Source organism: Colletotrichum jinshuiense, chromosome 7, assembly GCF_051148585.1.
Source record: "Colletotrichum jinshuiense chromosome 7, complete sequence".
Classification (NCBI taxonomy): Eukaryota; Fungi; Ascomycota; class Sordariomycetes; order Glomerellales; family Glomerellaceae; genus Colletotrichum; species Colletotrichum jinshuiense.
The window spans coordinates 2,910,472-2,933,956 of record NC_139314.1 but is presented as its reverse complement, the minus strand read 5'-3'; the positions used below and the strand labels follow the sequence as shown (position 1 = coordinate 2,933,956).

General features: G+C 53.5%; 6 protein-coding genes across 6 annotated transcripts; 2 read left to right on the top strand and 4 right to left on the bottom strand.

The window, feature by feature from the left end:
- Positions 1–168: 168 nt before the first annotated feature.
- EsH8_VII_000768 (uncharacterized protein) lies at positions 169–3,157 on the bottom strand (the record flags this gene model as incomplete). The annotated part of the gene is made up of 3 exons (XM_083270901.1): positions 169–1,931; positions 1,983–2,773; positions 2,823–3,157. The coding sequence occupies 3 exons, from the start codon at positions 3,155–3,157 to the stop codon at positions 169–171; spliced, it is 2,889 nt and encodes a 962-aa protein (XP_083128458.1).
- Positions 3,158–3,615: 458 nt separating this feature from the next.
- EsH8_VII_000767 (DNA-directed RNA polymerase core subunit RPB10) lies at positions 3,616–4,026 on the top strand (the record flags this gene model as incomplete). Its single annotated transcript, XM_083270900.1, has 4 exons — positions 3,616–3,651; positions 3,710–3,768; positions 3,830–3,916; positions 3,978–4,026. The coding sequence occupies 4 exons, from the start codon at positions 3,616–3,618 to the stop codon at positions 4,024–4,026; spliced, it is 231 nt and encodes a 76-aa protein (XP_083128457.1).
- A 5,828-nt stretch (positions 4,027–9,854) lies between these two features.
- EsH8_VII_000766 (uncharacterized protein) lies at positions 9,855–12,322 on the top strand (the record flags this gene model as incomplete). Its single annotated transcript, XM_083270899.1, has 7 exons — positions 9,855–9,976; positions 10,036–10,252; positions 10,303–10,401; positions 10,453–10,554; positions 10,608–10,764; positions 10,812–11,214; positions 11,275–12,322. 7 exons carry the CDS (start codon positions 9,855–9,857, stop codon positions 12,320–12,322), a joined length of 2,148 nt encoding a protein of 715 aa, XP_083128456.1.
- A 552-nt stretch (positions 12,323–12,874) lies between these two features.
- Positions 12,875–14,678, bottom strand: EsH8_VII_000765 (uncharacterized protein; the record flags this gene model as incomplete). Its single annotated transcript, XM_083270898.1, has 3 exons — positions 12,875–14,234; positions 14,313–14,384; positions 14,503–14,678. The coding sequence occupies 3 exons, from the start codon at positions 14,676–14,678 to the stop codon at positions 12,875–12,877; spliced, it is 1,608 nt and encodes a 535-aa protein (XP_083128455.1).
- A 494-nt stretch (positions 14,679–15,172) lies between these two features.
- Positions 15,173–16,326, bottom strand: EsH8_VII_000764 (putative methyltransferase-domain-containing protein; the record flags this gene model as incomplete). The annotated part of the gene is made up of 3 exons (XM_083270897.1): positions 15,173–15,469; positions 15,523–15,974; positions 16,038–16,326. The coding sequence occupies 3 exons, from the start codon at positions 16,324–16,326 to the stop codon at positions 15,173–15,175; spliced, it is 1,038 nt and encodes a 345-aa protein (XP_083128454.1).
- Positions 16,327–17,522: 1,196 nt separating this feature from the next.
- Positions 17,523–18,449, bottom strand: EsH8_VII_000763 (uncharacterized protein; the record flags this gene model as incomplete). Its single annotated transcript, XM_083270896.1, has 1 exon — positions 17,523–18,449. The coding sequence occupies one exon, from the start codon at positions 18,447–18,449 to the stop codon at positions 17,523–17,525; it is 927 nt and encodes a 308-aa protein (XP_083128453.1).
- Between the last annotated feature and the right edge of the window lie 5,036 nt (positions 18,450–23,485).

The following is a 23,485-nucleotide window of genomic DNA, read 5'->3' as shown; positions in this document are numbered from 1 at the left end:
GCGGGGTACGGTGCCCCTCGGGATTTCGTTCCAAATCGGAAAACCACTGATAATTTACGCAAGTCAGCATTGGCCAAAATATCACGTCATGATGCTGATCCAAGTGCTTTAACAATCTTCTATTATCGGGTATAATGCACATAGATTGACAACTTTTGTTTATGCCGTTCATGACGCCAAAGGCTTCGTCGCCAATAACCCCGTAACCTTGTAGAACATGTCCTCGACGGAAGGCATGGCAAAGGCCGGCGCCGCATCGAACAACTCTGCCAACCGTTGCCTGTTGATGACGGCCGGTTGGGCATCGTCATCATCCAAATCCATCTCGTCTCCATTGACCTCTTCTTGCTCGTTATCGCTTGCCATCTCCTCGTCTTCAATGACGTCCGCGTCGTCCACGATCGCATCTTCCGCAACAGGTTCTCCATCCAACTGCATGTCTTCCAGCGGCCTCGAAAGAACGACGGCGGCAGGGTCCGAAGCCTCGGCGATGGTCCAGAGCTGCGCAGCATCATCAACGGCAATGAAGCCCGACGAATTTCCAGTTGACACGAGACTAGTTATGCGGTGGGGGATGCGCTTCACGCACAACAACTCGGGCTCCTCTGGCCTGAAGACAGCAAGTTGGGATGCTTGACCACCAGGCACGACGACGGCAAAGGTCCGCGACTTGCGGTCAATTGCCAAGTGGCTGAATTCCTTGACCGCAGCGGCGTTGCGTCCGCTGGGAAGCTGGATGCCGTACTGCAGCTCATCAGCCACCACATCGTACACCCTCAGGTCATCCGAGAGGGTGATGATGTAGGGAGAGAGAACCTGCAAGCGGCGAATGTGTCCCTTCCACAAGCTCTCTAGGGTTAACCTGACTTCCCCAGTCTTGGTGTCAATGACATAAACAGCGCCGTCGTTTGAGTTGCCGAAGGCAACGAAAAGCGTCGAGCCATCTTCGGAAAAGCATAGGCTGCCACTGCGTTCGCCCGCGGGCTCACCAGTAATGGCAAGTGCATCAGCTCCTACATTGCTTCCCAAACCAATGGCCACAGCGCATGACCACGACTGCAGAGCCTCACCAGACGTGTCCTTGGATGTGATACCGTCCTGCTGTCTTGCTCTTGATTGCCATATCCGCGCCATGCCATCATCCCCAAGGGTGGCAAATCTGTTTGATGTATGGTCCGCTGCAAGCGCAAGGACTGTCTCAGGTCGGCTGGTGACGTGGGGGCTGTTAATCCTGGAAGACAGAGCGAAGTTGTCATCTCCAGGCGTAGCACCCCAAAACTTCAGGTATACCTCGCGCCTTTCACGCACGAACTGGTCACGCGCTTCCGGGGCCACCTTCTCGAGATCACGCTTAGGTGGTTGCCAATCATCAACCGTGGCCAACCACTTGCCGTCTTGTGAGAATGCGACGTGAGTGATGCGAGGTTCTGAAATGGGGTTTCCTTTCGAGGTGATGTTGACATCTGTAGGTTGCGTCCTTGCGAGCGCCTGCTTCGAAATGCTTCGGAAGGACTCCATGTCGAATGATTGAAGTAGGGGAGCAGACTGCTGCTCGCCAGCCAACATTGCCTGCTGGCCTGTGCCAGTGCAAACATACAATCTTGATGGCTCTGCGGGGTTCAGGGCTGCAGGAACCGGGTGCCGCACCTCGTCAGACACTGACCAAACACGCTTGACAAGCAAATCCTTGGGCGTCGAAGTAAAACGGGCGGCTGACTGAATGCCAGAGATGTATGTTGTTGGCTTCATCTCGGCCGTAGAGAGGACCATAGCAGAGTTGTCATCCAAGTGAATGGCGTAGGATGCCCCAGAGGGTGACACAACGACGTTCTCGATGCTTCCTGAAAGATGAGGAAGATGATCCATCTTGCCGGTGTCCATCTGCCAGAGCACGAGGACGTTTTCTGAACCACCAGAAATCATGTAGTGACCTAGAAGATAAGTTAGTCATTGTTCATGGTATCTGCATTCGTTCCGCTCACCATCTTTCGACCACTTCACGCTGTGAACCGCCCTCCTGTGCCAATGGTATTTGCGGCCCTGCAGACCGTCCTTCTTCGACTTCGGCGCGTTGAGACTCTGCAGCTTTCGGAGCATGTCGTTGTAGTAGTAGATGGCACCTCGGGCACCGCCGGCAATCAGATCAAGAACAGGAGCTCCATCCTTTCCGGTTGTGACCCTGATGTCAAGGGAGCAGACAATGTCAGTCGAGTCGAAGGTGAAGAACTCGCATTCAAGGCCGACGTCCGTCTGAGAGATTTCAGGCGTCACGGTTCCAACAATGAGTCCCTCTCTCGTGGCTCCAACAATGGTCTTGCCGTCAACGCTAGAGCGCAGCAGGTGGATCCCATGGTCAATCTGCTTTGTCGCGAAGAGAACCTCGGAGGTGGGCTGGGTAAAGTCGGGGCCAAAGTACGCCACGATCTCGCCCTTCGACTGCTTCTTCAACTCAGATACGTATATGACTTCCGTCTTGCTCTTCTGCCCATCAATCACCGCGACGGACATGTCCAGCGCCGTTTGCGACTGGGTTCGGAACTCATCGTAAACCGTGGTTCCCTTCTTCCAGTTGACTCGCCAGACCCTGCCATCGGAGCAGGCAACCCAGAGGAAGTCAGGCTTGATTTGCGATTGGTGTGTGGCCACGATGGTGGGGGCAGCAGACTTGTCTGCATATGTGTTCTGCACCACTGGGAGCGCGATTCTTCGGATGAGGAGGGACTCGGCCACCGAGTAGATTTGCAAGGATGTGTTGTAAGTGAGAATAAGGTATCTGGACTGATGTTAGACTAGGCGACAAAGACACCAACAGGCGCACCTACTTCTCATTCTCAGCAAAGATGGGGTCGATGTCGGCCATCCGACCGCCCATTGGCAAAGAAACCTGCCATCCTGCCTCCTGAGCCTCTGTGTTTCCAAGCTTAACGAGCTCGCTCTCGATCTGGTCGTCCGTGAGATCCTTCTGGAGCTGAGAAAGCACGTTCAGGGCACTGTCGCGAAGGTCATCCGCGTCGGCCTGACCATTCTTGGAAGGCTTGCCGGTGCTCTGCTTTCCCCTCTGCCGATGGCGCTTTGCCTGTCCGTCCTTGTCGTTCGGGTCTCTCTTCCTCTTCTTGGTATCGGCGTCCCGAGATCTCGGGGTCGACGGACCGGCCATTGTATGTTGATGCAAAGCTCAAGAATCCACTGATTCAATGTCTTCGTATATGTCCGGGGCGAGGAGACAGAGAGGGGAGTTGCGGTTTTCAGACGTTCGGTAGTCTGGCTCGGATTTCCTACTTCTGTTCGCACACGACCCTTCCAGGAAAAAAAGTTCAAGAGTTTCCAGAGAAATTTTGGTCCCGCTCTGTCGCCAGGCCATGCCATTGGTGGATCTACCCCACAGTCAATATTGATAAGATAAGAAACGGAAGATTGGCGGGCCGACAAATTTTCTTTCCGCAGGCTCCCCGTCTGTAGTAGAGGGTCCAAACTTTCTTTGACGACGGCGACGATTTGCGATCGACGACGGGAGCATCAATTGCGCATCAGGCGAACTTTTGATCACCGACACGTCCTCTTTCCCTCTGACTCCTTGTCATTTTACCACGTCATTTACCTTACAATACCGGGAAGATGATTATTCCCGTTCGTTGCTTCTCTTGCGGAAAGGTCAGTGAATGCGCCACCCTTGACGCGAATCGACTTGGTGTCTGACTTTTTCCTCTAGGTCACCGGCGACCTCTGGGAGCGCTACCTCAAGCTCATCGACGACGGCATTACTGATGGGTGAGTCGACAATGTCTCCGTACCCAAGCATAACCCTGTAGGCTAACGTGCGCATCAACAGCGACGCGATGGATCAGTTGGGCCTGAAGCGTTATTGCTGCCGCCGCATGGTCATGACCCACGTCGACCTTATTGAGAAGCTCCTGAAGTATGCAGCGTCCCGTTGCAATCCGCCGTCTGAACACTTTATAAACTTACAATTATTGCAGGTACACTCCCGACGGACGTAACGAGAAGAAGATGTCCTTGAACCCGTAAACTCGTCAAGGGCAGGACAACACGAATGGAGTTTTGGGTTTACGAGCATTGCAAGGCGTTAGGGAATCTCTGAGGGGTAGAGCACTCAGGACAAAGAACAGCTAGTCTGCACTTGGCCTGTGACAGAGCTACGACTGCGACCGCGCACCAAGTCGGCTACGGTCGAATGCTCTCGTTCTTGGTCCCCCATGCGCCGCGAGACCTGCAGTAAAGGCGTGCCGAGGAAACGAGAAGGCAACAGTGATCTTTTTGGGCTACGTCAGTGCGGTTCCAGAATTGGTGGAAGCCCCGAAGAACTGCCAAGTGGTTGGGAAAGTCAGTTCGAAGGTCTCATCCTGACGAATACTCGCCGATGGGTGTGCCTCTTATCATGTGATTAGAATGCATGTCGGGTCCCGGTCAATGAAAATAACTCCGGCCCGCATTACCAGCCATGTTTGCTGGACTACCTGGATTACCAATCCAACCGCTTTATCTAATATTTTACCCCAATGGTGTATGTGGCTATATCATGCAAATTATTGGGCAGGCATTTGTACATTTGCAGCAATGCCGCGTTCCAACGTGGCTGCGATGCGTTAGTTGACCTGTTGGTGCCGTGCTTTGAGTCGACAGGGTAGGAGATCTTCGATGTGGCGGTCAAGGCAGAGAGAAGCGGCCAGTACACTCAGAGTAGCTTCATGGCTAGCTCGACCACCCACTCATTGCTGACCACCAACGTGAGCAGTTAAACCGACTTCAAGGTGTGTGGTGACGGGACGCTGAGTGACACTGGATAACGTGCACTATGGATCGACCAAAGAGCCTCAACCACTGAGCAATTGCGTCGTATAGGTTCGTTTGGGGACTGAAGTTTATCCCTGAAGTTCCGTGATTGGCCTAGTTTGGCAAGAAATCCAGAGAGAACGCGATTCGTCCTCTCAAGAGCCTAAGACGGTCAGACCATTGCTGCCTGATGTATTCTCAGCCTATTGTCATGTTTGGCATGGCCCGGTACGGCCGATGACTCAATTGCTTGTAACAAGAATTCCTTGAGCGCCACTCCGAGTATGGCTCTGCAAGACAACGGTGTAGAGAGCGTATGCGGGCCGTATGGCAATGGCCAGCTTCAGGACCCGAGGGTATGGAAATGGCGCAGCGTTGGTTTTGCCGCGAAGAGCTCCATCAATATTTCCGGAATAGGATGATATCCGCCGGCCATCATTTCGCGGTACGCGGTGATTTGTCCAAGGGACGCAGGCCAGCACCAACACGTCTTGGTTTAATGCACGACGTTCAGAGTCTGGAGATAAGCCCGCCTGGTTAACGCACATGCGTGAACAAGCAAACCACTCACAGAGACACAAGCTTAGGCCTGAGTCCCACATCTACATTGAATGAACCGTCGTAACCGCGATAGGATCCAACTTGGCGCGCATTGGGTTCTGCGAGTGGCTTTTCCTACCTGGGATGCAGGATATGTTGGCTCCCATCGGCTGCGTAAGAGGAAGGCGTCGCCGCATAGAGGTTCATGAACCGGAGACCATTCATGAAGCTGCTTGTTGGCGCCTATGCGCGTTGGCCTGCATGGGTGATGCGGTCGTGGCGTCAAGGATATGGCAAGCGGAGCCCCCTGGCTAGTCGCAATCCTGGAGGTCGACGACCGGGTCGGAAGGAATCGCGAGAGAAGACAATGGAAAAGTCGGTTGCTGCCTTGGCAATGCCTTGGCACTCTTTCTCCGGTGATATCAGAGAATGGGACAATGTATGGAGCCAACCATACTAGCATCGTATCTGATCCTTCCTTGGGCAGAGGATGTTGGATGATGTGGATGATCAACGTCTCCTATCGATGATCAGCAGCAACTGGTGCCCCGGTCACGGATTCCTGGGTGCTGGAGCTAGCACCCGCCGGGTCGCCGGGGTCGAGGTGGCTTACTTTACCAAGAGTCGTGCTAGCGCTGTGATCAGTGGAAGACACCTACATGAGCTCCAGGGTTATCACAGCACTAAAACGACGGCCGGGACGCAATTCTTCGAGGGAATCACGGCAAGGATGGCCAAAAGTAAAATATGTGCAGAGTCGACAGCATTTGGGCAAGCAAAGAGCCCGCCAATTCTGAGGGTGGTTTGCGGAGCGAGTTATTGTCAGGTGATGAACCTGGCTGCGAGACATCGACATCTCGTCCCGGAGTATGCCAGGGGGCTATCTCGAAGGAGAAAAGTTAACCGTAGAGGAAGATTGCCATTTTCCTCGCCAGGGGCCGGGGTCTCGACAATAATGAAAGGCAATTTTCTGGTTTCCTTTGATGTTGGGGTCAAAATGGCCGGGATTGCTCCGAAGGAAGAGCTTGGAAAGTGACGGGTATGACTGGGGTACTTTCGCTCTCAGAGCCATTGCGTTTAAAGCAGGAGCCCACGGTCCATCAATAACTTTGTGTTGCCTAGTCGGTTTATTATGTGGCCATGTTCCGTCAGTCCATTTGCATCAGAAAAAGGCCACGAACAAAAGAAATGCGATGGTATGATGGGCGAAGCAACACGGAGAACAAACTCTCGAGAAAGTCTCCAACCAACGATGAGGGAGGGGTACGTACCCGCCGTGCCAGTAGGGTTCGAAGCCGTTAATGGGTCTGGGTTTTCTTCCAGGCCCCCTGACGCTACGCTGGACCTTCAGACAGCAAGCCTGTCACCCTGCGTATGGCCTGTCAGACTTAGCGTGTCAGTGGAGGTCGATCAGTGTATCCACCTTGCGTTGACCGTGCCCCTAGCACCATTCATCGTAGCAAGGTAATTACTGAGGGAACCGCCGGCCCAAATTGTCGGAATTCTCACCTCCAGAAATAGAAGGAGCGGAGGAGATGCGAGTCTTCTGGGGTTCCTTTCCCAACCCACCCTACTGACCACACTCTTCCGCAGTTGGCACTCGAGTACCAGTACTCACAAACTCTCAAGATGACGGCATGCGCAGCAGCTTTGGGGGTTGAAGGCTGGGTACGTTCCCAACCTCTTTATGGCGTCTACCTGACCCAGTTGACGGGTAACACTTGGCCTGACGCCTCGAGACCTGACTAGGCGGAATCTCACGAGGCAAGCAATACCAACCGTTGGTTCGTATATCGGTGGCAGCGCATGCCTTTGTTTGTTTGTTGACCGACCGGCTCGGGCCACCATCGCCGGACCCTTGTCGAAAGTCAAGGTCGAGGCCACATTCGGTTCCGTTACGCTGGAGCCGGCAAATGAGGTTACCGCGGCCGGCGCGTGTAAAGCGAGCAACTGAATATACTGTATAGACAACTTATTTCCAACAGTTCTCCCCGCTCTGAGCCAGGCAGGCCAAGCCGTTTGCACACAGTCTCACCAAGGCGGCAAACAGGGCCCAAGACTGGCAGATGGCACGACGGACGGGCAGAGCTGTTCACGAACACGCGTGCGTGTCATTGCCCCCAAACACAAACACGCACAAGGTGCAATAACTTTCTGGTAGCGTGACTGTGTTTTGGCGTCTTCGATGACACGGCATCGTCGGATTGGTCCCAGATGGTCTCTTGATGGGGGAGAAGACGCCGTTGGGAGAGGGTTGCGAGAGATATCCGCCCATCCATCCATCCATGATGCGCGAGCGGGCACACTGCACGCAATCAGAAAGGGGACAAAAGCAGTGATCCAGGCATGCGAATGGTCGATGCCGTTGGGCCCAGCACACCGGCTCGGCCTAAGGATCTTGTATCTGCGGCCTCGTCTTGTTCGGTATACCCCCCGGGGGGGGGGAAGCTCTCTCTCTCTCTCTCTCTCTCTCTGAGCCCGGCAGAATAAACCAGCAGAAATATGGATTCACCAATACGGTAAATTAATATGTGTGCAGTACTGACAGCAGGTAAAGTTGTGTGTTGAAGTTGATGTAGCTTACCTCTTGTCCAGCATCGTTGCCTTCCCCAAACTTTCCAACCATTGAATCCAACAGCCTTCACAACTACTGCCTTATCCCAGCTGCTCGCTCCAATTCACCCCCAAACCCGCGGGCCACACCATCCTAACCCATGCCGCCCGGCCATTTCTTGGAGATTTGGAGTTGATCAAGCCATGCCCGGCCCTTTCTACCTTTCCCCGAGGTATCGTACCCTGTCACTCCTCTCTACCAGCCCGGGTCTTGTTTTTTTCTTTTTACTCTCTGGGTATGCTTCCCTTCCCTTTCCCCTCAAGCTTGAGCCCCTCCGACACAGGTGGGGCCCTTGCAAGTGCAGGGGTGCTTATGGTTCGCTGGATGAAGCGAGGCCCACCTCCGCTAAGCGCCGACGCCTGTCTGCTTCATGCAGCCCACAGCTCGACGACGCTCCTCCCACCCACCGACACCACGCTGTGCTCGCATCTGACTGGTCGAACCCGTCAGGAGGTGCGCTGCTATGCCCATGGGAGAAGACGCGCAGCTGCAGTCCTGAGTGGCTCCTCCTCATACTCGACATCCTTGCCGGTGCCTGCCCTACCCGGGCCAGGTTCGCGGAGCAAGTGAGGAAGAAGGGTAGGATGGTGGTGGTCATGTCCCGTCCCAACAGAGGCAGCTCGCGGATTGGTTCCGGCTGTGGAGCTCCCGTCCTTTAGACAGTCTTCTTCGCTGCCCTCGACAATATGGGCTGCTAGCATTCTCTTGTTGTCCTGTTGATCATGGGCTTTGATTCGGTCAGCGAACTCCAAGACGATCTGTTTCTTACACCCTTCTACCATGCGAGGTGCCTGTCCATAGGGCGGAGCGAAACTCGACCAGCCTCGCACAACACAAGCATTTCTGAATTTCTAGATTGTCTCTCTTCTATAGCACCTCAACCCGCACCTGCCCACTTCCAAACACAGAGAGCACGCAGCACATCTCTGGCTCTGGCTCTGGCTCTACAAGCCACTCGTGTTCTTGCTGCTCCATTGTGGCCTCCCCTTTCGCCTGTACCGCCGAACTACCTACCTACCCGCCCTGGGCCACTTCTGCCTGTGCAGCGGAGGCTTAACATCCACACCCGCCGCGTTGTCAACCAGCCGTCATCATTCTGTCCGTTTATTCTTTCTGTCAGCTTTCGTGTCTTGCCCGGCTGTCCGACACCGAATGGTCAACGAGAATATCGGTGGAGTCGCGCTAGTCATCCGTTTCGTCGAATCTTAGCCGCAGCTTTTGTCGACCGCCCCTCCTACACTGAAGCATCATTGCAGATACGCGCAGCTCAGCCTGATTCTGGTTCTTTTGCTGTCAACTCAGTTTTTACCGTCGAGGCGGTAGTCGCGTTGCCCGCAGGCTGATCAAATCCATCTTCCCCATAAATTTACCCTCCATTCGTCAGGTTCACTATTCTGGCACCCCTGCTGTTCGAACAGCAAGCGCAGACCCGCCATAACGCAGCGAAACCAGCCTGGCCCTGTCGATATTTCGCGTGAGCGAGGCACAGACACGGGCAGCCTGGGTTGGCCTAGAGTCCCCCGGCCCGTACCATTGCTCAACCCAGCCTTGAGGTACTAGCAGGCACAGCTCCTCTTAAACTGCTCTCCCCACCCTCTCGCTCCCGAGGTCCCTCATTTTCAAGCCAGCTGCTCCTCGTCTGGAAGCTTGGTGATCCCCAGGCCGTCGTCGACCAGACCTTCCAGCACAGCTTTGATCCTTCGCCTCATCGGCCCCCATTATCGAGACCATCAACCCAGCCAGTGCGACCCAACAGTAGGCCAAATCGACCTACAAGCGCGCTACGTGGGGCTCCCGAGGCATTCTTTGGAGCTGACAGCCGCCGACTACAAGCCTGCCGGACAGCAAAATTTCGCCTTGTGTCGGAGTTGGACGTTATCGTCATTATCAGCGAACCCTTCGGCTGATCATGGCACTCGAAGCCCCCCTTCGGTCGTCTATTGGAAGTCAAATATCTGCATTTTCCCATCACAACGATATGTCCGTCTCGTCTCCTGATAACGGGTCGTTTCAGTCGCCTTTCACCAACATGTAAGCCGTCATGATGACCTTGTGGCGCTGTTCCTATCCTTACTTACGCACATTTGTAGGTCGTCGAACGCCTCAGACTATTCCAACCGCAACTCACTCCGCCCGACATCCATCCAGAGAGTCCCGTCAACGAATCTAAATCTCATGAGTCCAAGCGACATTGTTGGTCCTTCTCCTGTCACATCGATTGGTACGGAAACAACGGAGATTGAGGACGAAGAGGCGGAAGAGGTTCAAGCTCGCTCTACCAAAGCTAATCCGCCACCACAGCCCCAGGTACTTGTCTCAACGCAGTAGAACATAGCTCTATGACTAACATAACACAGCTCATGATGCTTTCCACCAACATCCCCGATCATGTGCGTCAAAGCAGTAGTGAGGAGGCCGTATCAGTTATACATGCGCCAGAAAGCTTCCGCAGCTGGGTAAGCCATAATAGGGATAGGTGGCAGTGGCAGAGGCTAATATGAAGGCAGGCTTCGCCAGAGCCGACTGTAAGGCCAGACCAAGCTAGCGATATGCCGTCTCCTAGAACCGACACAATGAGTCTTCCATCGGTAACAGAACACACACTCAAGGTACGCCTTTATCACCCATTGGGTAGAGCAAGTCACTCACCGGCATGGCACAGTCGAGGTCTCCTGGGCTGCCCACCCCTCCACCCCTCTCCACGGACATTAGACCCGTTCGGTACAGCCTGGACAGCGCTACACCACGCGCGCAAGACCTACAGGATATGTTCAATGAGACATCCCGACTTAGATCCAGCAGCACAAGTAGCCTTGAAAGTGTGTTTCACTATTCCCCTTCCCCCGGCCGGTCTAACGCAGTACAGAAATCGACGAAGCCAGAGAAGTAGAGACCGACGTTGAAGCCTACGACGAAACATCTTTCGCCACTCCGGCTTTACCTCAAGAAGATGCGGATATCAGAGCGTTGCGAACCGCCCTTCAGGAATGTTGGACTCTTTGCAACACCCTGGCCAATCTGAGCTCAATCCACCGAACACGGATGTTCAATAGCTCAGGAACCCCCGACGCACACGAAAAGGCATGGATGGCTTGCTGGAAGCTATGCCAGCGTCTGTACGACAACAGGGACGAGGATGTTTATGACCACCATGTACGGAAGAACCTCGACCTGTGTCGTGACTTCTGCCAGTCACTCTTCGATGTCCGGCAAAAGAAGGATGAAGTCGCCGACTCCGTTCTACGGGTCAGTTTTGAACTCAACAACCAGTATGTAAATGCCGAGAGTGAAAGTGCCCCGGGGCGTGAAGCTGACCTTGCTTGCACCAGCCTATACAGCGCTCAGGATATCCAGAACTTGCCAGAACTCTTCCGCGAGCGGACATTGGACTTCTATATTACCCTTTGCCATCGCCTGATGAAGCAGCGGAGTGAGCTAGCTGATGAAACCGATTCCTTACTTAAGGCATGCTGGTCGCTTGCCGAGATGCTTTTCAGTTTGAGGCAAAACAAGCGCGACGGGAAAGCGGCCGACGAGGATTTATTGTGCTCCGCAGTACAAGCCTGCTGGGAACTTTGCGACCTTTTCAGAGACGGATGGACTCAAGTCCGTCCTGACAGAAACACGCCACGGCCAAGTCAGATGAGCTTTTTCGGCCATCAACAGCAATTTGATCAGCCTTCGGGGCGTGAGAGTAGAGCTTCAAACCGCTCATCATACTCAAAGCGAGAGAGTCACAAAGGTCTCCCCGAGGAGCGGCCTCGAAAGCCTCCCCCGGTTCCCGAAACCCCAGTGACAGAATTTGAAGACACACCGATTTCCCCGGAGAGTTCGTCTCCTAGAGTACCGAACATTCTTGTTCTAGGCACCACGTCAGATGGCGGGCGTGGAGGACGGTGGTCAAGCAGCGCTTCTCAGCTGTCCAGCTACTCGCAAAGCAGCAACAAGACATCCAGCACTGCGACGACGACCACAGCAGGCGAGGACAATAACAGCAGCCGTATCAAAGCCCTGATCATCAAGGCAGCCATGAACGTAGGCTTCACTCGAGACCCCGCGCTCGACAGCAAGGCCGAGAAAGCTGCTTTGCAGGCCTTCGTCAAGCAGATGCCTGCAGGATCTTTTGGCTCTCTAGCTTCACACTCAACGCTCCTACAACACTACAAGAACCTTGTGCATGCTGACTCATCGTTTCGCGGATCATCTTTGCTTCCAGCCCGTGGGAAGCGTATCTGGGCCCATGACCTGGCCAAGAGCGTTCACTACATGAGCCATCGTTCTAACCAGTATGTCTTTTTGCGCGACCTTTACAAGCTTGTCTTTGGCTTCCCGCCGGAAGAGGGCGAGTCTAGAAAGTCGAGCAGCATTGCCATCTGAGCATCGCCCCCCAAGAGCTTCTCCGTATTTCCGCATTCTCGGTCCATCATACATCCTTTTTTTTTTTTTTTTTTTTTTGCATTTTCGTTCATGATCACATCATTGCCGTCCCAAACATATATATAAAGAGTTGAACCAGCAGACGGGACCACCTCGAAGAATTTCAGTTTGGAGAGGCTTCAGTGCCAGGCACACACACTCACACACACAACACATACTGGGAGGGTAGCGCCGTCTGTTCGTCCCTACTGCACTTAGATACCCATTGTGGACGGATTTCGGCGCCAGGAGCTTGGGAATTGGGAGGCTAGAAAATCGCACATTTTGACATACACCAAGGAGGCTGGAGGGTTCATTCGTTCATGCGTCACAAGGGAAGCTGTGGCCAAGTTGGCGAGGAGGAATCATGCTATAGCTTACGTCGTAATGACCACCAATTTTCTGCCTTCAGGAGTCCTTCTCCCCATCTACTTCTACTTGGGTCTCGTAGGATTATCTGAAAGGGCTTGGTCCCCAAAGTAAATCTTCGCCACGGCTCTTTGATATGCCAAGTTAAGTATGCTTTTCCATATCGGACAACTTCTCCGGTGAATTACAACTTTGTTCAAGAGGAGAAGGAGGGTATAATTGAAAATTGCCGTCGGTGTTCTGTGTCTGAGTATCCAAAGAGAGCAGGATCTGCCAATCGAAGCCACTGGATGTGTTGGAAGAGTCCAATTGATCGCGTCCAAACTGCGGCGGTACCGCCGTTGGGGCAGCGCTTCCCAAGCCTTCAACGTTCCATCCATAACTGTTGGCGTCCGTCTGGCTGAAAGTGATGTTTTCGGGCCACTGAAGAGTGGGGTAGATCATATGGGCTAGCACCGGGTCTAGAGCATGGTCGTATTCCGTCGTAAGCGGAATTTTGTAGGTGGAATGATCGGAGACGTCGCTCTTGGGGGCGGCGTTGGCGTCGTTGATTAGTGAATTCCAAAGTGCTGCCGACTGGGGCTCCAAGTACCCGAGATCGGTGTTTGTGGACATTGACTGGGTATCAGAGCCGGTTATAACTGGCATTGAATGTGCTGCTGCCGCTTCCTGTGCCGAGTAGCGGTTGGAGATGTTGGTATCGGTCCCTGTCTGAGGCAGTTGGAGAGAGGCCGGCGTTGGCATCGCAATATCCTGGGTCCAGAACTCGGAATCTATTTCACTAAGAAGCTTACTCAGGGGCGAAGGGGTGCGTGTTTCTCCGTTGTGCTGGTTGCCATCGGCGTTGCCGGGCTGATCCGTAAGAGTGTAGGGACTTCGGCCGGGGGCCATGCCAAATGTATGCGAAGCTTGGCTCTCCTGTCCTACCTGCTGGTATGCGATGTCATTCGTTGACATCTCTGTTAAATCCTGGGGTAGAAGGTATGCATTAGCTGGTACCCATGGTTCAAGCTTCAACCGCTTGTTATCGTTATCTTGGACATCGTCAACAGTCGCAGTTGAGGGCATCGAAACGACGCCTTTCCCAGTGAAAGATGTGGGACACGCTTCCATATCCGGAATCGACCCAGCAGGCTGCTCTTCACGTTTCCTTTTCTGGTTCGAAGTGAACTGTGAGCAAGTATCGTAGTATTGGACGGCAGGCTGAAAACCGTACGGGTTGTCGTGGGCTACTTGGGGCAGCTGCTGGTACCCGTTGGGTATATCGGGAGGTTCGAGAGCAGCGGTCTGGTCGGGTGATATTTGCGACAGTGCATTGTCCTTAGACTGGGGCTTCACCCGCCATGATGGTGAGACTGATGATACATTGGTGGGCGTGGCTGAGAGGGCAACTGAGTAGCCCACCAGAGACTGCTCATTTGGGTGTGCCGTTGATAACGGACCAGGACAACCTATTTGCGGCTGGACTAGGTCCGGGATCGCCGCACTTGAAAGATGACTTATGCTACCGATATTTTGCACTGCTCCCCTTTTATTATTGTCAACCAACGTTTCAGCCACACCTTCGTGCAAAATCACTTACTGTTTGGGCGGCGGAACCGCGGTCTTCCTGTTCCCGCCGTTCTCCGGGAGCGTGCCATTGACCAAGGCTGTGCTGCCAAATGACAGTTAGTGCTGCTATCCTGCTCCTCGCATGTGGCATAGAAACCCGAGGGAGAGGATGAAAACACAAAAGGAGGAGCGCAGTAACCATGGAGAAGGACCGTACTTACCCAAACTCGGGGTCGTGGCCGTACTTGGCTTTCACGTACCGGAGCTGCGCTGCGGAAAGCGGTTTATCGAAGTGTTCCCGATACTTTTGCAGTATGAGCTCGCGCTTCTCTTTGGCCAGGGTAAGACGCAGGATGAATAGAATCTGGTCCTCGGTGTAAGTTATCTGGCCAACCATTTTGTGTGTTTGTTTAGTTCGATTAATAACGATGGGAGGGGTATCGTGGGTGCTTTAGTATTTGCGTTCTGTGACGGTTGGCTTGCTGATTTACTGGTTTGGCCAACACCTCGATTTGAAAAGTTGAGAAGCCTATATTTGGAACGAGCAATCATAGATTTAGTGACCGGGAAGCTTATTCTCGCTGCAGGAGCTACGATGAGTTGGTGTGGAGGTTGTGATTCAGTGACGTTCGGTGATTAAAGGCAGAAGAGGTCGCGAGCGGGATGTGATCTGACGAACAAGGTTCACATGATATGCAACTTGCGATGAATAGGTAGCTGTGAATATATCCTGCTCGGTGTTGCCGCCGTCTGTTGGTTGTTTCCGACTTATCTATCGTCCCTTTGTCTTGTCTTAATCTATGTCTGGTTTGTTTCTAAGTTCTATTTTTTCTTTCCTTTTGCAATCATGTCAAAAACACACCCGCTCGCTATTTCAGCTATCGAAGTTTTCTATACTTGCTGCTTGCGCGCAAAGATACCCCACCAGCATCTCACCAGGCTGCCCTCCTCTGCCTCGTCCCAGTCGTCCTGTCCATCGAGGTTTCCCTCCTCGATGCAAGTCAGAGGAAGCTCTTGAGTATCCATGACATCTTTGAACGATTTAAGCAGCCGCATGGTCGTCTCATCACGCAACGGGACCATTACTACGGCGCGTGCGTCGTCCTCGAGAGAAAGCTGCTCCGATAGAGCACCCGACAAAAGGTTGGGATGGTTGTCATCGTAGAGAGGATCCGCAGCAAGAACGACCTATAGGTGCAAATGAGCATCCCTGCTATTGAAGACATTACCATTGCACAAACCTTGAATTGGTTCCGCTTCTCAAATAGATCTTGATCAACTTCGTCATCCCCCGAGCCTCCCCATGTAAGGACACCCGCATCCAGCGACCCGCCAAGCTTCTCCACAGTTGCCCGGTTGGACTCGATATTGTGCCGCAAATTCGACATGATGTCTGGTAAGTCGCTCAGGATAACATGAACCCTCCACAAGGCCGCTGCTGCCAGCCCAAGAAGCCCTGTGCCAGACCCTAGCTCCAACACCGACGGCCGGGGTTGGCCAAGCGATTCGTCAAAGAGCCGGAACAGAGACGTCGAACCAATGGTCGGCAGGTGCTGAGCCAGAACGTACGATGACCCCCATGTTTTGAAGCCTAGCGAGTCTCCTGTAATGGGTGGCTCTCGGATGGTGAGCTCGAACGTCGGTGTGAGTGCGTCTTCACCAAAGGGCCATCGCCTCGTAATCTCGCCCATGGCTACACTCTGTAAGAGGCTGCGCAACCAGTTTCCGAGAAGAGCCAACTGTGTCCCTTACGTACCTGTTCGCCCGCAGCGCTCTGTCAGTCGGCGGCTAGCTTCTGACCAGATCATCTCTTTCTCATCATCGTCTTCGATCCAGGGGAGACCACTCTTGACGATGGAAAAAAGATATGCTGATACCTCACGGCGAAAGTAAGCCGTGTTCTCTTGCTCCTGAACAATCTCAGACCGCTTGCTTTTGTGACTCCATATCGGGGGGCTGAGTTCCAATTGCTTTAGTGTGTTGAGCAAGTCTTCACATGGCGGCTTCTGCCACATCTGCGGAAAATCCTTTGGTTCGAGTAACATGGTTGCTGATTAAGAGTCTATGTGCGGTTTTCTATTATGAGGTCGATTTATCCTTGAGAAATCGCAATAAATGAAGGGTCAAAAAGTCAAAGTCGTCAAACAAAAGAGAGGTGCGCGCTGTCAAGGAGTTAAAAAATAGAAAGGAAACGCGCGCTTAAAGTCACGGAAATTTTCTGTGGCGGTCTGGACTTATTCAAGGACCCCATCGCCAAAACGCACAACAGAGGCAACGGCAACCCCGATAAGAGCCCCTTATCGCGTTAAACTCCGGAAGCCCACAAAACGAGGGGTCTAGATCTGGCAGGTGGGGCTTAGACTTGAAGGGTCTTTCCCTCGCAAGGTTCTATCCTCTCGGCCTCTGATTGGGTAGCCTCATATGCAAGGCTGCCGTCAGAGATGGAAGCGACCCCACGTCACAGAAATATAAAAGGCTCCAATTTCTGCGTCAGGTTTGACTCCTCTTCTTTTCCCCCTCAAGCACCGTCCTCTTCAACGCTGCGTTTCTATGCTACAAACGGAGAGATAAGCGCGCAAGCGCGAATCTCTCATTCTATCCTGGCATATGAGAAATTCGGAGTAACTTCTTCAGTCACTACCCAAGTCGCCTGCCTAGTGCAGGATTGACGGGTCTGCCCGCGAGGGCCTGGCGTGACCTCACGTCTGCAATTGGCATCAGAAAAGCAGGGCCCGAGCCGTCCTCATGTATACCCTGAACCCCTTGGGGGGACGGGGAAGATGGGTTCTGGACTCGGTGTCCCTATGGGAGAGCCGTTGCGAAAAGATTGTGCAGAGCACTTGAGTGCGATACGCAGCGTCTGGATCCTGGCTGGCTTCGGCTGGCCAGGGACTTGACAATTCAATTCCGATCATTCTGTTGAGGACGGTGCTTCACCTTTTTTCCCCCAGGTAAGCAGTATCTCTTTCGCACCACCGCACCTGTGAACCAAGGATACTACTAACGAACAAGATGGCATACCTCACATTGGTGAAGGTTCACCATGCAATTCGCGCTCACTTCGCCATTCATCCATCGCCGCCGCTGGTCACTACTGCTCCTTACGTACATGACGAATCTGACATCGACACCATCGCTTTACAATGCCATTATCGACCACTCTGTTCACCGCTTCTGCTGCGTGGCCCTAACTTCTATCATATTCCACCTTAAATACCGCTTGACAATTTCTCTGATCGCCCTACTGGCGATCAATATCCTCGGACCCTGTTCGTTCGTTGCCTGTTGCTGGCAGCTTACCCAAAAGAACTTTCCAGTTACTAGATTCGGTGTCCGTTGAAGACCAGGCCCTTTCCAAACACGGGACCATTTCCTCGCAAGCAAGACGATCCGCGGGGGCTCTCGTGGCAAGCTCCATGACCTCCTCGACAGCACTGATCACACTCCTGAGCTCTTGCTCAATAGAATTGTTCCTCTTGTGACATCCAGGGACCGCAGGCAACCCCTCTCTCTCGGCAGAACGAAGGTGTCTCAAGCAGAGGCCAACCTGCGCCGCCACAGTGTCGAAGTCGACCGACCTATTGTTTTTGACCTTTGCCGCCTCCCTCTCTCGCTTCTCCGCTTCCGCTCGCAGCATATCGGCCCAAATCTTATCTAGTGTGTCTGTATTGGCGAAATCCTTCAGCTTTTCGGCTTGGGATTGAAAATTGTCGAAGACATCCTTGTAGACGTTGTACGCCGTATCGAGTTGCTTGTGGAGCTGATTGAGCAAAAGCCTGGTCTCGACAAGTCGCTGCTCACGGAAGAGCAGATCGGCCTTTGTATCGACGGGAGTTGAGGGCTTGCGCAGGAGGGCGAGGGTGCTCTCGACTTCCCGCTCAAGATTATCCTCATCGCCGGCTCCTTCATCACATCGCTCCTCACGTTTATGGCTGCCGCGGTTCTTTTGACGGCGCTTGTATCGCTCGGCGGTCGCGATGTCCTCGCTTGAGTACTGATCCATTGTGGGCAAGACCTCGCGGTTGAGCTGGGCGGGATGCACCGCAGACACGTAAAGATCACCTGGCAAAAATCTGTAAAAGTCGTTGAAGTGCCAATACGAGCGTGGGGGTGCTTGAGGGTAGTACTGTCGTTGCCCAGAGGGAGGTGTTCGGCTGTAATGCGACATTGCTTTGAGCAGCGGCTCTTACTGGATGGGAGCTCTGCTTGGCTCAAGCAATCTCGCTGTGGCAGATGCTCAGGTGAAGATCTTGCGAAGCTCTCTGGGGCAAGCGAGGGGTATTACACATTTATCTACGAATCCGTACACGAGGTGCCACGACCAGTCTGGTTTGCCGTCGCTAGTGGCCGATGCCTTGGTTCGTGATGTACGTGACAATGGCTGTCTAGCATTGGTACCCCGCGGTATCCTGCAGCGTACAAGGTGAATGAATGCTCTTCACCCTGCCACATTCGCTCGGCTTGTCCTCTTTCACCCGTTCACTTTGAAATCGAAGGCAAAAGAGGAGCAATAGCCACATCACGCATACAAAGGACGGTCCATGTGCAGGCACTTTGCGTATGCGAGCTCCCTTCCCCAACGCTGTGCCGCACCAAGACTGCAAACCGCCGGGAATCCATGACAATCACTTGGCTTGCTAGCCCCAAGGCAAACGGCTTGCTCTGGCATGACCGCAGGCCTTCATTTCTGCTCCAGCGCAACGGCCCTTTACCCCAAAGGAATCAAGAAGGGGGAGAGGGTCGTGGTTCCAGACATCCGCGAAGACCGTTTACGGACTGGCCACTAAAGACCTTTGGACATATTGTTCAAATCGTTTCTTTTTGGTCACCAAAGTTGCATCCGTGGAATAGTAAAAACGATCGATGCCTTGCCACCTGCGCGGCCGGGGGCAGGCAGCACGGGAGGGTAGTGGTGAGTCGGGCCCCCTCCCCCAGCCGCCGCCATCTCCAGACCAGCACCACACCCCACCCCCACCCCGGGAAAGGCTAGACAACGGCGCGGCGGGCCCGAGAGCCCGGCGGCGGGGCTTAGCTGCTCCCCTTCCTCCCCTTCCCGTCCCGCTTGCCAGCATGCAGGAAGTTGAACACGGACGGAAAGAGACAGGAAGCTTCAGAACATCCCGGCCCGCCCCCCTTGATTTCTAACTCATTTAGGGGGGAGGTATTTTTATCTTTGCTTTTGCCTTTTATTTTTTATTTTTTATTTTTATCATTATCAAGAAGAAAAAAGAGGAAGTAGGAAAACTCGATCTCAGACATACATACTCCCGATCATCCAACGAGAGGAGGGAAGAGTCGTCGCCACCAAAACCAAACATAATGTTGGCGCAGATTGGCCCGGACCCATTTTTATTTTTATTTGTTTTATTCTTTCATGGTCTTGGCTTGGGAGGGAAGGCATTCGGGGCCGAGCGCAAAGGACACACGCACGTTGCCTGCGCCATCCCGGTGTGCGTCATTCGCATGCGCATCCTTCGTCTCTGGTGAAGGAGAAGAAGTGTGACGCAGGGTAAATGAGGAGAGAGAAAGGAGGTTTTAGAAGCCAGACCTTTTGCCTACCCTTATACACCTTCAATCAAAGCACCCTCCCCCTCAACATCCTTGGGAGGGGGGGTTTAAAAAAAGAACATATTAAAAAAAAGGGCTAGAGTTCCATAAGAAGTTCCCGACCTCTTGAGAGCCCAGAAGAGTCAAAGCGTTTCAGAAACCATAGGTTTAGGCATGTTAGGGAGAAAACGGGGAAAGGGGAAAGGCCAGAAAAAGAAAAGGATGGAACAAGGAGATCAGGGGAAATAAAAAAAACATCTTTCCAAAATCCAAATGCGACCCCGTCTTATTACCGTTTACCGTTTCCCACGTTTTCCCACGCCTTGAAATGAAAAAAAAAAAAAAAAAAAAAGGGCCACTTCCAAATCGATAAAACCGAGTTTTAATGATTGCGGGGAGCTATGGTGGGAACCTAGCGACATGAGCTCATCCTCTAGTGGAGACTACGGAACGGCATGGCGGGAGGGAGAATGTTACGACGTCAGAGGGGAGAAGAGAACGGCCCTCCACCCGAAAGTAAACAAAGGGGAGCCACTGGGGGAGGGGAGGGGAAATTAGGAAATGGCTTCAACAGCCTCGAAACCCCCCCCCCCCCCCCCCCCTTCCCCATTTCCCTTGCCTCCCTGGTTCCATCATGCCTGAACAAGCGGCCGGCAAACAATGCTGCGCAATTGATTGCAAAGGAGGTCAGTACGCAGAGAGCCGCCACGCACGGGCGTTTTCGACGACGACGACGACGACGACGACAACAACAACAACAACAACAATAATAACAAAGCCAAGTCTGGACGTCGACGTCTTGTATGAACAAACGCTTTGTCTACTGCAAGATCAAACTCAACAGCGCATGTCACTACTTGATGACAAAGAAGGAGGGAACATGAAAATCATTCTTCAAGATGAATTTTATTTTTGATGTGTGACTACCGCCTGGTATCAAAGAAATGAAGAGAAGAAAAAGAAGAAAAAAAAGGGGGAAAGGCAGCTAAATCCTGGCCCGTGTCCACGGTGTTCCAGTTTGATTTTTTTTTCCAAGTCCATGCAATCCTATATGCTGGCCGCCAATGCCCGTCTGTCCTCTTTGATGCAAATGCCATCCCCAGTCCAAGAAAAAGAGAAAAATCATTTCGCTGTTGCTGATGCTTTCATGCGGCCGTCCTGTCCAGGAATTCGGCGAGATATCCCCAAGAATTATCGCTTGTAAATGAAACCCTCCAAAATGACGAATGTCTCTTCGCCAAGTCCTTTTTTCGCCGTCCCGTTCGTTTATCTGCTGCTGTTGGGCAGTCTGGGATGTCCCTCCTTGGCCGCCTTCTAAGCGACAGCAATGGCGGGCGGGCACTCCCTGTAAATTTCCGTCTTCATGAGCTTCAGCCGCGCGCGCATGTCGAGGAGATCGGCCATCTTGTCCTCGGGCGGGTGCTGCATGTCGGCAATCTCCCAGTGCAGAGCCTCATACTTTTCATAGAACATCTTGAAACGCGCGGCCTTGCTGACCAGGTCGGGGCTAAGCATGCGCTGGCGCTTGGGGGCCATCTTGGCCCGGGCGCTGTCGTTGGAGTCGGAAGATTCCATAACCTTGCGCTTCTTGGGTGGTGCCGAGTGTTCGAAATCAGATGCATTTGTGGGCGGCGACGAGGCCAAGGGTGAGGATTTGGCCGGCGAAGTGTTCTTGCTCTTGAGAGAAACGCCAGACGAGTTGCGTGATGACGCATGCGAGACATCCGCAGGACGCTGCTTCAGGCTCACGGGCGCCTTAATTGGCGCCTTGGGCTTCGCCCTCTTGGCCAGGGGGGCGCCTGAACTAGAACTGCTGTCCTCAGCCTCATCTTCCCGTTGTCTCTTGGGCGGCTGTGCCTTGGCCTGTTTGATGGACTCCCGCGGAGGCTGGGGCGACTTCTCCTTGGGCCGCTCAATCGACCTCTCCACTGGTCGTTCCATCGGCCTCTCGATTGGTCTGGACTTCGGCTTGGGCACAGCGATCTTCGGCTTTGGTGCATGTGCTGGCTCTGGCCTCTTCTTGGGTGCCGGCGCGGCTACGGGGGTTGGTCTGGGCTTGGAAGCCGCAATGGTCGCCATGGGCTTGTCTTCAGAAGACTCCGATTCCGAGTCCGAGTTGGTGACAAACTCTGCAGAGAGGACTCGGCCGCCCTTGCCAGGAGCAGGTGCTGTTTTTTCCTTGCTCTTGGTCGGCGCAGCCTTGGGTGCGGCAGGCTTCTTGTTCGTCGATAAGAGCCGCTTGGCCTGGGAATCGCTAGCCTTCTTCGGTTTCGCCGGCAACGGATTCGACGACGATCGTGACATGGTTTCGCCGCCCTTCATCTTGAGAACGTCTTCGTCGCCGGCGTCGCTTGCTGCATCGTCTGCTTTTTGGACTTTGATTTTGGGTGGTGGCGCAGCGGAAGAAGCTTTGGCAATGTTTGCTTGCAGCCTGCTGAGAATCTTGCCCTTTCCTCGTTCTTCCCTCGGCAGGAGTTTCTGCCACTCTGTTTCCGTTGTTGCCAATCGCATCTTATCGAACTGACGGATCGCGTTGTCGATCGCTCTCTGTCGGGTATCTTGGGTATCATAGTCGTATTTCCACACATCCAACTCTCTCCAGTAGTTCTTTCTCAACGCCCACATCTGTGTGTCCGGCTCGAACTGGGCCACCTTCTCCAGCGCAGGCTTGAAGTCGTCCTCCTTACCCTCCCAAAGACTTTCCAAGTAGTCATAGGGCCGCTCTTGCACTGCCAACTCGTGGACGATCATGGACCTCTGCTCCTTGAACTTCTCAACGACCTGTTGCGAAGAAGAGAAGATCGGGTTCGTCGATGGCGAGTTGACGGCTACCAGAGCCGGTGACCCTGACGGAGAAGATTTGCCGCCACCGTTGCCGTAGGAAGCCATACTTGACAGCAACTTTGACTTGGCAGACTTCCCTGTCGCCTTTTTGTTTGACGGTGGTAGCCTGTCCATAACCTGTGATCTGTTGCCCATGTTAGTTGTGCCATGACCACCGTGACCCAGTCACCGTCCACATACTGCTTCTTCGATGCCGTCGCCGCGGCGATGGAGTTCTGCAGATTTTCTATATCCGAGTCCATGCCGGACGACGAGGTTGAAGGGGCACCCTTCGCTTTTGCTCGCTCGGCATTTTTGGGAGCTTCGGAGTCGGGAAGCCGTTTCCATAACGACGAGGTTTGTGGTAATCGTGTGGCTCGTTTCGTCGATTCGAAGGGTTTCGTAAGGAAGAGGTCGTGGGAGAATGGTTCGGGGACTGGAGAGAGAATGTGGGAGCTGGAACCGTAGAGTAATGTCTGTAGAAAGAGGGCCCGTTAGTATGTACAAACGAAGGGCACTCCCGTTGACTTTAGGAAGGGGTATCGAGGGTGCGGCAAGTGCCTCCGACTGATGGCGGCACAGCGTTTGCCATGCACGTAAAGTAACTCCAGGCGCCAGTTCTTCCCGTCGGCAAGACAATGCGATTGTACAATGGAGTGGGAAGGGAGGCGGGGGCTCGGAATATCGGCAAAGACGGCGCTGGCTGCTACTTACCGGGCTGTTCCCCAGGGACAGTTGGAGGTCTTCACCACTCTGCACACACTTGATCATGTCCTCGAGGACATGGTCGGAGAGGTTGATGGTGAAGGCTTGCGGTGGTACAGGATTCCCCGA